The sequence below is a fragment of the Chiroxiphia lanceolata genome, chromosome 2, assembly GCF_009829145.1.
Source record: "Chiroxiphia lanceolata isolate bChiLan1 chromosome 2, bChiLan1.pri, whole genome shotgun sequence".
Classification (NCBI taxonomy): Eukaryota; Metazoa; Chordata; class Aves; order Passeriformes; family Pipridae; genus Chiroxiphia; species Chiroxiphia lanceolata.
In genome coordinates this window covers 34,398,110-34,414,873 of record NC_045638.1, presented here as the reverse complement: position 1 = coordinate 34,414,873, position 16,764 = coordinate 34,398,110, and the positions used below count along the sequence as shown (strand labels likewise).

The 16,764-nt window shown below is 38.7% G+C and overlaps 2 protein-coding genes across 3 annotated transcripts in view; one reads left to right on the top strand and one right to left on the bottom strand.

Moving 5' to 3' along the window:
* The window catches only part of LOC116783474 (cohesin subunit SA-2-like), a 57,855-nt gene extending 51,889 nt beyond the window's left edge, over nucleotides 1–5,966 (bottom strand). Inside the window, exons 1-5 of one of the 2 annotated variants that reach the window (XM_032681052.1) lie at nucleotides 5,850–5,966; nucleotides 5,569–5,738; nucleotides 1,801–2,008; nucleotides 1,165–1,249; nucleotides 379–525 (exon numbers count right to left, since the gene is read on the bottom strand). In XM_032681052.1, the coding sequence (XP_032536943.1) occupies nucleotides 379–525; nucleotides 1,165–1,249; nucleotides 1,801–1,826 (258 nt within the window). In that variant the 5' untranslated portion in view covers nucleotides 1,827–2,008; nucleotides 5,569–5,738; nucleotides 5,850–5,966. The remainder of the gene's footprint in view (nucleotides 1–378; nucleotides 526–1,164; nucleotides 1,250–1,800; nucleotides 2,009–5,568; nucleotides 5,739–5,849) is intronic. The other variant, XM_032681051.1, reaches the window with a different exon arrangement.
* Nucleotides 5,967–6,010: 44 nt separating this feature from the next.
* GTPBP6 (GTP binding protein 6 (putative)) lies at nucleotides 6,011–16,750 on the top strand. Its single transcript, XM_032681057.1, has 10 exons — nucleotides 6,011–6,421; nucleotides 8,976–9,113; nucleotides 9,536–9,606; nucleotides 11,167–11,297; nucleotides 12,012–12,082; nucleotides 12,510–12,668; nucleotides 13,589–13,797; nucleotides 15,163–15,311; nucleotides 15,617–15,769; nucleotides 16,069–16,750. Exons 1-10 carry the CDS (start codon nucleotides 6,046–6,048, stop codon nucleotides 16,208–16,210), a joined length of 1,599 nt encoding a protein of 532 aa, XP_032536948.1. The 5' UTR covers nucleotides 6,011–6,045; the 3' UTR covers nucleotides 16,211–16,750.
* Nucleotides 16,751–16,764: the final 14 nt, after the last annotated feature.

Sequence of the window (16,764 nt, the reverse complement as noted above, 5' to 3'; positions counted from 1 at the left end):
AAACGAAAGCACCTGGGGAGACAAAAAAAAAAGGAAGGCCTGATTTTCAGCATCCTGGACAACTAAAATCTGCTACTGATGAGACTTTTCCACACTTTTTAAAATAATTATCTTCTAGTATGTTCAGGTACTGCCTTAGGAACACTGCTTTAGGTACAATTCCATTCCTCTTTTTAATATCTGACAGCTACTTTTTGACTAATTTCTTGAAGACGCAAGATGCTCTTTTTAAGAGTCATGCTCATAACAGTTGTTCAATCAAACATGTTTCTTCCCCACCTATGCCAAAATGTAAATGCTACACAGTATAAATGCCTGAAATACTGTTTATCCAACTTCCTTCTATCAAGACCTTTCAGAATTCAGTGCTAGAAATACCTGCATGGCCTGCTTCCCCATGCTAACCACTTCAAACAATGTAACTGCCTCAATGACTTCGCCATTCTGCAGCCCGCTCACTCTCCTGCTACTGGTAGAATTCCTCCTTATGTTTTCACACTGTTCTCGGACCTTCCGTTTCTCTCTCTGAAACGAGTCAAGCAAAGAAAGCACGTGAGAAAACGCAGTGCGCACCAGACGTTCACAGACACATGAATTATCCCCTAACAATGAGTTTATTTCACCCTTATTGCAATCACTTCCCCAGGCTGCTAACTTTTAACCCCCAAGGACACCCACAAAGCTTTCTCAAACACAACTGTACTAAAAGGGAATGAAAGAAAGGATTTATCTGCTTGAATTTTTTCTCAACAATGAGTCATAGGCATAGGAAGGTATAACAGGAAAGAATCTTCTGTACAGTTGTATACCACCCAGAAGGCAGTTTTCAGTGTCAGCTGTAATTTCTGAAGAACAGACAGCAAGCACAGAAACTCCTCTACATCTTTTCACTCTCAGCTTAAACTCAAAACCTGTGGATCCACATCAGCTGCACACCATGCCCAGGGAAGGAAAATCACATGCTGAAACAAACTGAGAGCCAGCATTGAGGCTCTGATGCCAGCCAATGGAATTTGAGGATCAAGCTACATCCAGTAACTAGATTTTAGATGCACTGAGATTACTTTATGTAATACTCATTTTTGTAACAATGGAATGAGATAGAAAATAAATTCTGCAATTTAAATAATTAAATATTTTTTAAAAGTTTTAAAACTGACTTACTGGTGTTTTCAGTTTGCCGTTTCTCACACAGGTGCCATTCTGCACAGCAGACTCAGGCACAGTCTCATCATGGACAGCATTCACTCTAAAGTGTAACAAACATGTTGAAGGGGTTAGCAATGAGAACACAGAACTACACACTTCAGCACAAACAACAGAAGAAAATAAAAGCATTTATATGTATTTTAGTATTTTTAATTAATTGTTTGGAAGTTATGGCATTTTGTTACTAAAAAACAAACAGCAAACTTTAAAAGTACAACAGAAATTTGGGCCTTTTTCAGACCATTGGCTTTCCTGTAAGATATACGAAAAATCAGAAAACTAGGAAAACTATCAAAGATATCAAGGAAGTAGAAAGTAAGTAAATGAAACAGAAAGCTGATGTTGACTTAGTGCAGCCTTTGTTGACTTAATAGCTTTGCACCATGAACCAATAACACAAGTATGCATTCATTCTGCGGGTGCTCTAAACAGAACAAGGCAGTAATATTTGACGGGTGCACAATTTAAAGTGAGAGGAGGAATCTGGTTTATTTTGTCTATAAAACATGCTGAAGAAAAAAGACACAAGAAATTTCATTTGCAGGTCATTGCTAATACGATGGAGGAATAATTTTATAAAGAAAGATGCACCTTCTGGGAGATCTGAAGCCATACATTTATCTGCAATGAAATCATGCCACCTTTCATCATTCCCAATGCTAACAATGTGCTTTGCCAAAGGTCACATTTGAGCAGACGAGCTGGATCCCACTTGTGCAGCAGGTCCAGTGCTGGAAGCTGACTGCTATGGCCTCCTTTTAAACTACAGTGGCCAGGACATGAAGCCAGTTGACTTGTACTATAAGAAGGCACAAAAAGAAAGTAAATATGAGAGTGTACAGTTACTTTATTTTCATGATATTGCTGCAACAAGAGAGTGTGCTAACACAAGTGACCACTTTACAAAGGAAAAGACAGTGTATTACACTGTCAAATACAGTCAGCTCTCCAGTATCCAGTGTTGGCTAATCCAGATGGAGAATTAACTGTGATATGGATGCTGAGCCAGCTCAATTCCAGCAAGGTTTATCAATGCCAGATAAGCATTCCTGTTGTTCTACTTCCCAAGACTGCTTTGCAAAGCAAATTCTGAGGCTGAATAGCATCAATTGCACGACCAAGGTCCTGATATTATTTTGTCAGTGAGAGCAGACTGAAGGTTTTATTTAAAAATCTCTCTGTTAACTTTTTTAATCTATTAAGACACTTCAAGAAGCAACGTAGAATTATACTTCCAAAGGCTCCTATAAAAATTCTATATAAATATAAAATTACATAAAAATGTGCAAAATTTCTAAATACAATTATGTAAATGCTTACCTTCCCTACAGAGAAAAGTCTCATGAAAGTTAAATTCAATTAACCACTTCTCATAGAAAAGTTCAAAACATGCCACAATGTTTGACAAACAGAAGCAAAGAAAATAATTAAGGATGAACTAATCCTTACATCAGGACTTCTAGTCTGGACTTTTGCATGTGAAAAGTAGAATGAACTATAGCTCACAGCTGAGTCAGCATGATATAGGCAATCATTTGCAAAAGTTTTCAAGGGTCTTGACTTATAATTGTGAGCCACAGAAATTAAGTATCTCAAGTACCACCAGAGACTTCCTACCTGAAAAGAACAAGCAGCAAGAGATAGCAATATGTATTGTTTTTCTGATGCCAGTTTGCTCTTCCCAGATTCTTCTACAGACCACAAAACCAAAAAGAATCCAAACATGTTTGTCAAGTAAATGGTTCTCCTTTGTGATTAAATCTCTTCACTCTCGATTTCAAAGCAGAATGCAACACTGTGGGGCTGGACTAACAAGTTCTCACTTGCACTGTTTCACTAGAACTACAACTCAGAAGCAATCCAACATGGGTTACCTGTTTCTCCATTACACCTCGACATAACACTTAACGCGCTTTCAAAAAGTTTTCCTGAATTGTTTACAAGTAGTCTTTAGCAACCTACTCCATCTCGTAATGAGATGCATTTGATTACAGCAACTATGATTGAGTTCAAGTTGATTTAGAACATTTAACTAATTAAAAAATCAGAACTGCTGCAGGACAGTTCCGTCAAGTACTTGTCTGATCACGTACTGGTTTTAGTACTTCTGTCTAGAACATACTTCTTTGAAGTTCTAACTCATTCATCTCTTTCCCAAGAACATCCTGAAGGATGGCACTGCAGACAGTGTCTACTGGGCCTGTGCTACTTACTTTGTACCTTATGCAAGACAAAACGTACTTGTAGCAAAAGGGGCTCGACAAAGCAAGGGAATGCCTGGCATATGGAACAGCGCGTTACCAAAGCTCAGTAAAACCTGCAAGAGTGAGAAGAATGCTGATCTACAGCTTCCTCATGTTGGGCTCACAATGCCAAATAAAACAACATATCTGGGATGAAACCAGAATAACTGTCATACCTACAACTAAACATGTCTTAAACACTCAACAAATGTAACTAAACACCAAATATTAATACTAAAAATCCATTTGGTTTCTGAACTGGTTTGGTTATCAGCACACCACAGAACACAGCAATGCCCCAGGAAGAACAGACAACCTACGCTAAAGTAGAGGGGTTTTAAAATTCAAATACTATTAATACTCTTGCTTCTCTTTTCTCTTCTCTTTTTTTTTTTTCCCTTTTAATACTGATATTTCCAGTAAGGTTATTCATAAGGCAGGTACGTAAATATTTGCAGGAACTAGACCAACACCAAGAAACCGAACCCCATAAAAGCACTTAGCAATCAAATGAGATATTTAAATGGAGTTTTTATTTGCACAACTACATTTCTGTTGAAGAAACGGTTAAAAGAATTATAACATCACCTTATCCTGTTGAGCAAAACAGGAACTACTGTACCTAGTTGAGGAGGACATGGGGATCACTTCTGCAGCGATCCCTATCCATAACTCCACCTAACATCTTTTCAACTACAGGAGTGTAACAGTAGGTTTAACAAATTCTGAACTAGTTGGGCTTTTATTTCCACCCCCTGTTATTCTACACCTGAGTATTTTTGCACATATAAATCCACTGCTTCAAGCACTGGAAGAAACAGCTCTTAGCCATTTAGTTTGCTTCCATCAGCATTCAGTAAGAAAGCATAAGGCGAATTCCCTTCCTATCTCATCCTAATTTTCACCTTTATGCCCAGTTACATAACACTCAGAGACTAATTTTTCCCTTGCATTGTTGCCACAATATGGTCCTTTTACTAGCACTTGAAGTATTACTGATGAGATAAAACACCTGAAGTAGGAAGGAAGCCAAGTCCTACGTCTAGTCCTCAAACACAATACTATTGTGATAACTTCTGAACTCAGTTTTGGAACATTTGGTGACTAGCACTTAATAAGAAAGCTATCTGTTTACCTAAAAGACAACACCATTCCTTTAGCTGTGTAAAAAGAAACAATTAATCTATGTTACTGAAAGAATCCTACACATAGCTTTTTTTAAATTATAAATTTCAACACAAGTGCTTCATCTTTAAGAAGCAACATAAGAAGCTCCACTAAACAACTATCAGGTGCCTCCATGACACTTCTGAAGCTAAAAGGCTGGTTTCAGATTAAACATACTTGAAAGGCCATATGGAAACCAATATTAACTGTCATCATGGACTACAACTCTCTCAGCTTTCATCAGAGTACAATGAAGTAAAATACCTGGAGCAAACTGGCTCAGGTGACAGGATCAGCAAAGATTGGGCTGCAATGAGTTCAAAGCACTCAACACTGGACATCTAAGAAGCTTCACTCTTTGAAACCAAACAAGATATGTCCAAATGTTTTAACTTTACCATTTATTTATTTATATCTGCTCTAGTAGAACTTCTAATTATCATTCTGTAAATATGAATACTTTAGATCATCTCAACTGATGACTGAAAAATACATTATAAGAGGGAGAAGACTGGATTCCTGACAAAAACAGCTATGCCCCCTCCAGTCCCAACAGGGAGCCTACAGATTACTTAGTACTCTTCCCCCTCAGCATCCCCAAATTCACCACTGAAGGAAACACATGCACCGACCATTAATCTGCCTTTTTATTTTTTTCAAAGTAAGTTCATTTGCACTACAGTGAATAAGGCACAGAAAAGCTTATAAGGCCAAGGTCCCTTTCAAACAGCATGAAACACTACATTAAGAGGATGCTAAACAATACATAAAAGGGATTAAAATTATGACATTAGTAAGAAAACACAGCGCACAGCAAATGCCTTTTTTTCCCCCCTCCCACCCAGAAGGACACACTGTAGATTGCCGCGGTATCTGCAAGGCACAAACCCACGGGGCAGCACCCTAATTTACCAAATAAATTTTATAGGCAACCTGTGCCGGGTCTTACTTCTGGCTGGGAAGGCTGCTGGCTGCGTTGAGCTCGGCTATCATTTCCGCTACATTCTTTCAGCAGCACAGACAGCAAAGTTGACACGACCTTCTGAAGGAACTTCACCGAGATCGGGAGCGTTAAAAACTCATCCCTTCGGCTCTCGCGGGCGAAACAGCAGCCGAAAACTGTCAAGAAAGGAAAACAAAGGGAGTTAATTCCAGGCAAACCGAGGTAGAAGGCCCCTCCCTCCCCCCGGCCGCAGAAGAGTATGAAACAGAGAAAGAAATTAAACTCACCGACGCCGCACCCTCCCTCCCGGGTGCTCCCCCGGCGCGGCGGGCCGGGCCCCGCGCGGCCCCGGCGTCAATCACGGCCTTGCCTGGGCCCGTCGGGGGCGGGGAGCGCCGTCACATGGGCGGGCGGCGGCGCTTCCGCGGCGGCCGGAAGGACGCGGCCGAAGACGGTCCCTCCCTGCCGTTCCCTGAGGAGCCGATGGGGCCCGGGAGCCTCTCGCGGTCGTTGCTGCTGCGCTGCCGGCGGGCGGCGGCGGCGGCGGCTCTGGGCGCGCCCCGCTGGCACTGCCGCCCTCTGCCCGCCTGCCCCCTCAGCGTCGCCGCTCGGCTCAGGGCTCCGTGCCCGCCGGGCACGGGCGGCGGGGGGAGGCGCAAGGGGGCGGCGGGCGCCGGCGGGCGTGGAGAAGAAGAAGAAGAGGAGGAAGAAGAAGAGGAGGAGGAGGAGGAGGAGGCAGAGGCAGAGCTGGAGGAGCTGCTGGGCCCCTCTCCGCTGGCTCTGGAGCCTGGCGCGCAGCGCGTTGCCATCGTGCACCCCGCGGTCAAATGGGGCCCGAGGAAGTCGCCGCTCACCACGGGTGCGGGGCTGCGGGGGGGCGGGCGGGCTCCCGGAGCTCTGCGGTGCGCAGGAATACAGCCAGGGGACTGGGAATGAAGTACCCTGGGAGGTGGTGGAGTCACCGTCCGTGGAGGTGTTTAAGGAATGACTGGATGCAGCACTTAGTGCCATGGTCTAGTTGCCATGGTGGTGTTCGGCCACAGGTTGGACTCGATGTTCTCAGAGATCTTTTCCAACCTAACTGCTTCCGTGATTAGTGCCAGTAGTGTGAAGTGGACCCTCTCTTACAGCGGAGAAACTGCGAAATGCTGTTTGCAAAATGCAAGCTCGGATAAAAGGTCTAGATCATTCTTTCCTTCTTTGACGACTTTTTAAAAGACAAGGAGCTGTCAGTGAGTGTTGGCAGATCTGTGCTTTGACTTGTAAATCATACTAACTTTGTATCTTTGACGGCAAAACATCTCAGTACAGGAGTGCGCAGGTTCCTTAGGGAAACAGCTGGGTGTCCCCCTCATTAGCTGAATGTTAATAGCCTTCAGCCCTGAACCGTGCTACCTGGCCATTTGGGCAGGAGACCTTTGACCTTAGGCTTGCCCAGCAGTTGACTGAAGAGCAGGAATACTTTCCTGTCCAAAGAAGAGAGTGCAGTGAAGATGAAGTCTTGTATAAGTCCTCTCAGGGACTTAAAGTGGTTATGCAGTTACTTAGTGATACAGTCACCAAGAAGTCCTCTGTAAGGACCTAATTTAGGACTACTATTAGATTTCTCTCAGAAATCCTTGTAGCTAACTAATACACGTGCTCTAATCTTGCACAATCAAAATATGTGATGTATTTGATTCTACTCTTCAAACTCTTAATTATAAAGTTGCAATAGAAAGTATTAAGGATCTTGCAAGTTAGCTTTTTATGTACAGAATCACAGAATGGTTTGGGTTGGAAGGAACCTTTAAAGGTTATCTAGTCTGACCCCACTGCAGTGAACAGGGACATCTGCCACTAGACCAGGTTGCTCAGAGCCCCATCCAACCTTACCTTGAATATTTCCAGGAATGAGCCCTCTACCACCTCTCTCAGCAACATAGGAGAGGTTCAATCTGTCTGATCATCTTTGTGGCCCTCCCCTCAGCCTGCATTAACAGGTCCATGTCTGTCTTGTGCTGGAAACCCCAGAGCTGGATGCAGTGCTCCAGGTGGGCTCTCAGCAGAGCAGAGTAGAGGGCAGAATCACCTCCCTTTACCTGCTGGCCACGCTGCTTTTGATGCAGCCCAGGACACGATTGGCTTTCTGGCCTGCAGACACACTGCCAGGTCATGAGGAGCCTCTCGTTCACCAGCACCCCCAAGTCCTTCTCATCAGGGCTGCTCTTGAGCTGTTCATCCCCCAGCCTGTACTGATACCAGAGCTTGTCCTGACCCAGGTGCAGCACCTTGCACTTGGTCTTGTTAAACCTCATGAGGTTCCCATGGGCCAGCTCCTAGAGCTTGTCCAGTCCCTCTGGATGGTAATAGACAATTTATATATGATATCTATTCTTGTATTTGAATTTATTATGTGATGAACCTAAATGTCATTTAGTTTTATTAATGCTGCTAATTATAATGAATTGTCACATTGCAAAATAAAGTTTATAACCTTTTCAGAATTTAGGGAAGCACTCCTATTTTACAACTGAAAAATAAGTAAAATATGAAGGCACCTTTCTGTCCAAACATGCAGAAAAATAGCAGTGATCCCTTTCCATTTTTTGAGGCCCTCCAGATGAAGAGCCTGAAGTCTGAAAAAATGTTTTGGAATGATTGTTGAAACACCACAGATAGAACAGGAAATATTTCTATTTTACAAGAAATACTAACAATATATGAGGAGAAAGTGGATCGTGGTTATCTTTCAAAATACATTACCTTTTGGACCAAGGTAATCCATTTAGTATATAAATTACATTTTGCTGTCTAGAGACACTTGATAAATCTGTTACGAGAAGAGGAAAATTTTGGCAAATCAAGACTGGATCTACTGATCTGATGTGCCCATGTAGTGTTTTTCAGTCAGTTTTACAAAATCTTCAAAAAATAAGTGATGCACCAGAATGCAGGATTGGAATTTGCTGGTTCTAGCAAGTGGCTGTGAAGTAAGCAGCAGGATATACCATATTAGTAATTCTTAAAATATTGCCTCAGAACACCAAGGTGTTAATCACATGGTTTTGTGCTTGTCTGAAATAACAGATTTTCCACCTAGTTGTTATTTTCACTTGTTTAGCCAAAAAGCTTGGTAATTTCTGCCAATACAATTAAAAATTCTTCTAAATCAACAACCACAAAGATAATTTATACTGGCAAAAAATGCTTTGTGTGATAAAATTGCATCAAACTATTCAATTACTCTGATTAGAGGTAAGACATTTTGCTCCTTGTGCTAGAGGTTAAAATAAATACCCAAGTAGAATTTCAGTGTAGTGTAGTCTTTCCATGTTCATGCATGTACTGTTGTTAATGGAGATCTGAGCAGAGTTATGATGGTACGTTGTAATCTTTATTTCTTCTTTTTTATTATTGTTATGTTCCTGAAGCTGAATTACAGATTGCTGAGGCCGTCGCTCTTGTAGATACTCTTCAGAATTGGACAGTTTTAGATAAAATAATTATTCCTACAAAAAATCCTGACAAGAAGTTTGTTTTTGGCAAAGGGAACTTTCAGGTTTTGACAGGTAAGGACTGAGATCTTTCAGCACTGAATCATTCTGAATGCAAGACTTTTGCGGCTGAACTGTTTAAGGATAGGTGTGAAAGCTGAATAGAGGGAGAATTTTGTTTATCCATCATACACATTTGCAGACAAACTTCAAATAATGTTTTAAGGTTACAGAAGTAATACAGAATAGGCATAACCTGTGCTCACAGCAAATGTGTGAGGCAACTTAGTAAGTATATGTGATGGCCATAAGTGAAACTGGCAACTGTTCTTGGCACAGTACTAAATCAGTGTAATTGCAACTGTTCCATGAACAAAGAATATGGTGCCATTTGACGTTTTATGAACATTCTGCTCAGTGCAAAATGGTTTATAGTCTGGGAATTTTAAAAAGAGAATTTACATTTAACACTATATTTTGCAATGGTTATCTTTCAGAAAAGATTAAAAAATTGCCACACCTGACAGCTGTCTTCTTGAATGTGGAAAGAGTATCTTCACTGACAAAGGTAACTGAATACAATATCAAATAATATTCTTTACATTGGTATTGTTTGGAAGGTATTGATGTTATGAGAAGCAGTCAGTTATGACTATGAATTTGCAATTGGTAATATATGAAGGCACAGGACCGAGTTTTGTTGAAATGAAACTTAATACCTATGGTGTTTGTCCAGTTGATATATCTGTTTGCCAGCTCTAGTGCATGGAATTTTTCAGCAGCCTAGTATCATTTGTTATAGACTCATCTCCCACATTTGCCACTGCCCTAGTTAAAATGTTGGAAAAGTTACTCAAGGTCTTGTTCGCAACATGGTGGTTTTATGAAGAATGTCAACATTTTGGAATAGCTATATGCTCAAGTGCCTATACCTGTACTGGATAATGTCTTTATTTTCCTATAGTTCAGTGGATGCTCAATTGTAATTTGAATATGAGGTGTAAATTCAGAGCAAGATTACTTTTTAATGTTTCAAATATTTAAACTTTCATTCCTAACCCTTAAAAAGAAATGTTGAGGGGCGGAGCAGTAAAACACTGGCAGTAAAACTATTGGTGCGTGAACTGTAGATACTCTTTTGAAATGCTTAGACAAACTGAAATAAATACTTTTTTGGGTTTTTGTATGTATAGCATCATTCAGGGTGTAAAGTGCACACAAACTCTGCAAGCAAACATCAATGCTTTGCTGGTAATTTTGAACGCTTTTCCTAATTATAAAATGAAGAGATGGTAAGTATCTCTAGTAGATGGTTATCTCAGGCACTTCCTTTTGTTGATGAAAGGGAAGTTGAAATTGTTTAATTTCAATTTCCTAGTTTTTTATTCTCTGAGTATGAGTTCTTTTAGTACTGGATTTGCTATTTTTTTTCTTTTCACAAATCTAGATCTTAAGAGCAATTAAAGAGACTTGATTCAAGAAAGTGTTTGAGAATATATATACAACATGTATATATGGATATGTATATATATACATGGATACACAAGCATTCTGAATTTTAGAGTTGGCATAGGGAAACTACTGCGTACTTTTAAGTGTCTTCTGCTGAATTAGATCAAGGGTGAGGGATTTTGGTTAGTTGGAGTTTTTAAGTATTTTGTGAAAAGCTTATTATTAAATATTTTTCTTGCCTTCCTCTCTATTTTTTTTAAGCTTTAGTGATCTTTTTCTTATTATTTTCCTATGTTATCCCTATCCTTTCCCATTCCAGTATTGCATAATTATTTTTTACAAGGACTTAACCACTGAGATTCTTGATTCTGTGATAATGCTGTAAGAGTTGTTGCCAGAATCCATTAAAGGCAATGGAAGGATTCTCGCTGAATTTGATGGGCCTAGACATAAAGTTCTACTTTCTAAACTCTCTTCTTAACTCCTTTTCTTCATGGTCAACCAAATTTTGCCTTTGCATGTTCATAATCCTTGCCCATCCACTGAAATGGAATCCTGAGATCCTCTGAGTTCGTGTCCATCAGCTAACTGTAAGTGTAGTGCTGTGTAGGAAATGATCTAGTGATACTGCGAGGGACAGAAGACATCTCAATTATTTTGTCTTACATGGCTAAAGAAAGAACTAGAAGGTGCCTGGGGCGTGAAAGTCTTTGACAGATACACCATTGTACTTCACATTTTTCGTTGTAATGCCCGGACTAAAGAAGCAAAACTGCAGATAGCTTTGGCCGAAATTCCACTTCTCAGGTACCTCGAGCTGTGCAAATCACATACTGATATTTACACATTTTAGTGACTATTTCTTTACAGTAACAAAAATAGCAATACTTTCTTTACAGTACTGTAAATAAAAAGTACTTTTGCAGTGTTTGCATAGATTGATTAGAAAATAGAAATGTTTGCTATAATGTCATTGTTTTAAGCTGACAGGCAAAACCAGAAAGTGTTCAATAGATAGTCTTAAAAAATGTTTTTATCAGGAAAAGGTTCCAGTTTTTTCTAAAATGGAAGATGGATTGCAAGAATATGTAGGAATTGGATTTGTGTATCCAATATATGATATTGATGTGTTTAATGAGGAAAGCTATAAACAAGGAAGATTAAAGGCATTAATTCGTGTCTGAATTTTCCACAGTTCTGCATTACGTGGCACAGAAATGTATACATGGCAGTTGATGAGAGTTGTGGGGATGCATCAGAGGTATCTTTGACTCTGAAGTTTCAGAATAGCAATTACAATTTGCTGAGAGAGTTACATGCTTCATCAAACCACAGTTGAGCCAGGAAAATCTGGATTTTTTTTGCCAGGCTTCTTGCCATGAGGAGATTTATTTACAGCTCAGTCATTTGCTGGTTTTATTTGTACTGTCAGAATATCACTACTGCTTCACATTTTTTAGGCATTTTAGGATAGCTCAGTTAAAGAAAATTGATTCTAGTTAATTGTTACTCTGCTGCCAGGTCAAATCTGAAAAATGAGGTGTCTCAGCGAGATCAGCAGAGAGGTGGATCACGATATATCATGGGCTCAGGTAAAGTCTAAATATTCTCATGAATTAGAAGATTTTTTTCCTCCATAGCCTTTAAACAAATGTAGTTGCATCTTACTTGCTTTGGAGGAGGTCAGGAGGAAAAACTGTCCTGCATGTTCTGCATCTAATTAGGCAAATGTACAAAGCAAGTTAAATAATAAAGTTTTGGTCTGTACTCTCTCAGTAAGTGGTCAAGAACAGACCTGCCACAGGGGTTTATCGTAAGTGTGCATGGATATTCTAAAGTACTTAGGATATATTTTTATGATTACTTACTCTGATTCTTAGGCAAGAATACATAGCTTTAGTTGCTTATTTCTAACTTCATATTCCCTAGTGCTAACTCACTTGCTTTCCAAATGCACAACACTTAGTTTACTTTTTCTCTTGTAAACTATTCGGCCAATTATTCACCTGTATTTTTCAGGGGAAACATTTCTGGAGACACAGAATCGTATCTTGAAAGAAAGAGAACTTAAAATTAGGAATGCCCTGGAGAAACTAAGAAGAAAAAGGTCTTTACTTAGAACTGAGCGCAGAAAACGCGAGTTTCCGATGGTCTCAATCATGGGCTATACTAACTGCGGTAAGTGAAACCTCCTGAAATTGTAACGTGAAAGAGATTATATTGTCTAATTTTTAATTAGCAGCTCTAGCCAGAATCTCATTTCTGTGTGAATAGGCTTCATATTTTAATTAGTTTTTAAACTGTGTAATGAATTTATGTCACTTAGGTTACAGTTAGGAAAGCAAATTAAGCTGCTTGTTTTTTTCAGTCTCGGAGACATGTTTTGGAGAAATGCCTAGCACCTATTGTGCCAAAAAGATTTTATATATAGTGCTGAAGACTGTAGTGTTGGTGTCCCTTTATATGAGACTACTACTTGATCAGAATGGGTACAGAAAAGAACATGGGTGTTTAGATCACCGTGAAAGCTTGAGGCATAGGAAGAAAACTGAGAAGAGTTGGCAGTTGATCTGAGAAATGTGCTTAAGAAGCACTGTAGCTTTTCGTGGATTATGTATAGTGTTTTGAGACGTGTTCCTAAGAGAATATAAATAAAGCTAAACTGGTTTTTTGTTTTTGGTTTTTAAATTTGAATTCTTACACAAGGCATAAATAGACTTTGGACTAGACACTTTTTTCCAGGTTACATTATCTTAAGACCATTTCATGTTCCTATTCAACAACTTTATAAAAACAAACTTACCTTGCACAAAGATGTGGGTAGGTCACTTTACAGATCAAATCAGTCTTTGATCATCTTGTGATTTCACAGCATAGCTCCCATACATTCACCTTAAACCGAACTCCGAGTTATAAGACTGTCTTTGGATTTCCTAACATCATATAGATAACTGATCACTAAATTACTAAATGATCACATTAAAATTACTAAAGTAGATGTGAAAATATGTTACATCATACAATTCACCTGGGCCTTGCAAATTGCATTTTTACTTGAAACAAGCCATTAAAGTCTTGTCCTTTTTTTATTTAACTAGGAAAAACTACTTTGATCAAGGCCTTGACTGGGGAAGCAGGACTTCAACCCAGGGATCAGCTGTTTGCCACTCTCGATGTTACAGCCCATGCTGGCTATCTGCCCTCACACATGGCAGTTATTTATGTTGACACCATTGGGTTCCTGACTGATCTTCCACATAATCTGGTTGAGTCCTTTTCAGCTACATTAGAAGAAGTGGCTTACACAGTAAGTAGTTGACTATAAAAATTGAGAAATCAAATTAATTTCCTGTTAGATAATCCTCACCCCTTCAAAAAAGGGGAAATTAATTGACATGCTGTTCTTAGTGAAACATCTGGCTGACTATAATAGTTTCCTAAGAAAATGATGTATATATCTTACAGTTAACCAGTTTTCTGATACTTGAAATTATGCAGAACATACAGATATGAAGAGATTTTGGAAAGGGCTTATTTGGAATATATGTGTCCTTCTCCTTGATATGTAAAGCAGATAAATCAGATTTTGTTGATTAAATATCTGAACAGTGCACCTGAGTGAGTTGAGACTAGCTTTCTTGGGAGCTAAAAGTGAAATAAAACTGCTGAAATGATCTGGTTTTAACTTAAGGTTTCCTATAGCACTAAAAATGTGCGATTGTGATGTGATGCAGGCAGCACGTAATTAACATCAATGTACTTTTCCAATTATTTTCTCATTATTTTCCTGTGTTATAGCAAAGTGTAAAGCTGCATACATACACACAGACATTAAAAAAAAAAAAAGCCTGTATCATCAAAGGTAATTAAATTCAGTGGTAGCTAGATGCTGGAATGCTTCTGAGGATTAGATTTCACCAGGGCTTTCAAAACCTGGCTGAAACTGTCCTGTTTGTTTTTCTCCAAAGTGTTAAGTGAAAGGCAAGAAGTTTGTTTCTTACTAATTTTCAAAAGTTTAGAGCAGTGTCTTGAGCAAAGATGATGAAACATTTTGAACGCAAATATTGAATTTGGTTGCTTGGTTTTTATCATGGCAAACACGATTGTGTGCGTACTTGAAACTGATAACTTCTGTATAAAGCTTTTTAATTGAAGCACCAGTAATAGTATCCTGAGAGCTAAGCATAAAGATAATCTTCTGCATTTTGAATGTAAAAATAGAATTACAAGTTACATGGGGGTTTTTCCCTCCATTTTTGAAACAGTTTTTCAGCCATTACTCTTCTAAAAGTGCTTTTTAGAGTTCACTCTTTTTTTCCTCTGGTGTTGTTGAAGCCTTATGGTTACACAGCCTTGTCTTTGAAAAGAATGGATCAGCTATTACTTGAAATATGAATTCTGTAGCTAGCTTGGTTGACAGGGTTTGTTTCAGGTTTGTTGGAGGCAATTTGTACTCAATGTGAAGTGAAATACTAAGCTGCTACAGATTTTCTTCCTTCATGGTCTAAGAAACAGAATTGGTTTAATATTGTTTCAGTAGTTAATTTTACAGTGCTAACCTGCCAGTATATTATCTAATGGATAGGGAAGTATCTTATATGAATAAGTAATACAAAAATGGTGGAAAATCTCTACAGCCTGGTAACTGGTGTTGTATATTGATCCTTGCTAGGATCTGATAGTTCACGTGAGGGATATTACTCATCCAGAAACCATCCTCCAGAAAGCAACTGTTCTGTCAGTTCTGAAGAATCTTAATCTTCCCAGCCATTTATTGGACTCAATAGTAGAAGTTCATAACAAGGTGGACTTGATAGAAAGGTAAGCAGGAGATGCTTAAGTGTACTTAAACATTTCTTATGTTCTGGAAGCTTTATAATTCTTAGTCTAGAAGAGCTCCCACACTTCAGAATACATTTAATAGTGTTTCTCAATCTTTTACATATGTAACTATGGTCTTAAAAAGAATTAATTATCTTTTAATAACCAAAGAAATCACTTTAGTCATAAAAGAAGTGGCCTCTGTAGAAGGTGCCAGTATAAAGTAACTCAGTTAAAATTGAGTTTGGAATATTTTCACAATCTAATCTTCATGAACAAATGTGCTAGGCATTATTTTCTTTCAGGTATAAACCCACAGAAGAAAACGCTTTAGCTATTTCTGCTCTACATGGGCATGGTTTAGAAGAACTGAAACAAGAAATAGAGAAGAAAATACTGACAGCAACAGGGAAGAAGATTCTGACAATTGTTGTCAACTTAGAGGGACCTCAACTAAGGTAAATAATTTTGAATTGTATGAAGGATTTGGAGAAATACAAAACACTTAGTTGTGCATGTCCTAAACCTTCCAAATCATACTGATTTTAATCTGCTTAAGAATGACAGATATAATTATCAAAGTTTTCTGACCTATTGACAAAAAATAGCCCCTTTAGATATCCTGGAGAAGTGAAGCAAAGCACTTCATCTTTTCAAGTGTTAAATTACCTAGATAGAACATGTTGACCTAAACCAAGACCATATTTTATGCAGTGTGTCATACCGTTAAGATGCTAATATGCTTTTACTTTTACAGTTGGCTATATAAAGAAGCAACAGTTCAGGAAGTAGAAGTCATGCCTGAAGATGGCACAGCCAGGGTGAAGGTGATAATCAGCAGTTCTGCTTTTGGCAGATACAAAAACCTCTTTCCCAACAGTAAGATTTTCAAGTCATGAAACTGAATCCTTTTCTAGGAAAAGAAACTGGTATCATTAAGAGGATGCAAAATGAAGTTAATGTGTTAAGAAGTTTATTTTTCTTCCCCTGTTGATGCTTTTGGCACATTTTAGAAATGGACACTGTTTCAGAAAACTTCTGTTTGGAAACAATGAGACCTTTGAGCTTAATTCTATCAGCAAGTGCAAGGACAACACTAAATTTTTAATGTTAAAACTGTTGCTGGCTATAAGCTGTGGACCTCAAACACATGGAATGGCATCTGACTTAACCTTCAGAAAAGTACCAAGTTCCTTATATCATATAAGTAAAGCTTTTTATCCCCTTTTTCAGAATAAAATATTTATTATAGTTGTTTCAGATGATCTTTGGAAAATGAAAGTAAGTGAACAAAATGTTGTTGTATATAAATAAGTATGTATTCAAGCAGAATGCATGAACATAAACAAAATAACTGCCATGTCATATTGCAGTGAAGAAAAAACTCCATAGATTTGTTTATTAAAGTACTGAATAAAGTTAGCTGTGAACATCTTTTACCCATGCAGTTTTC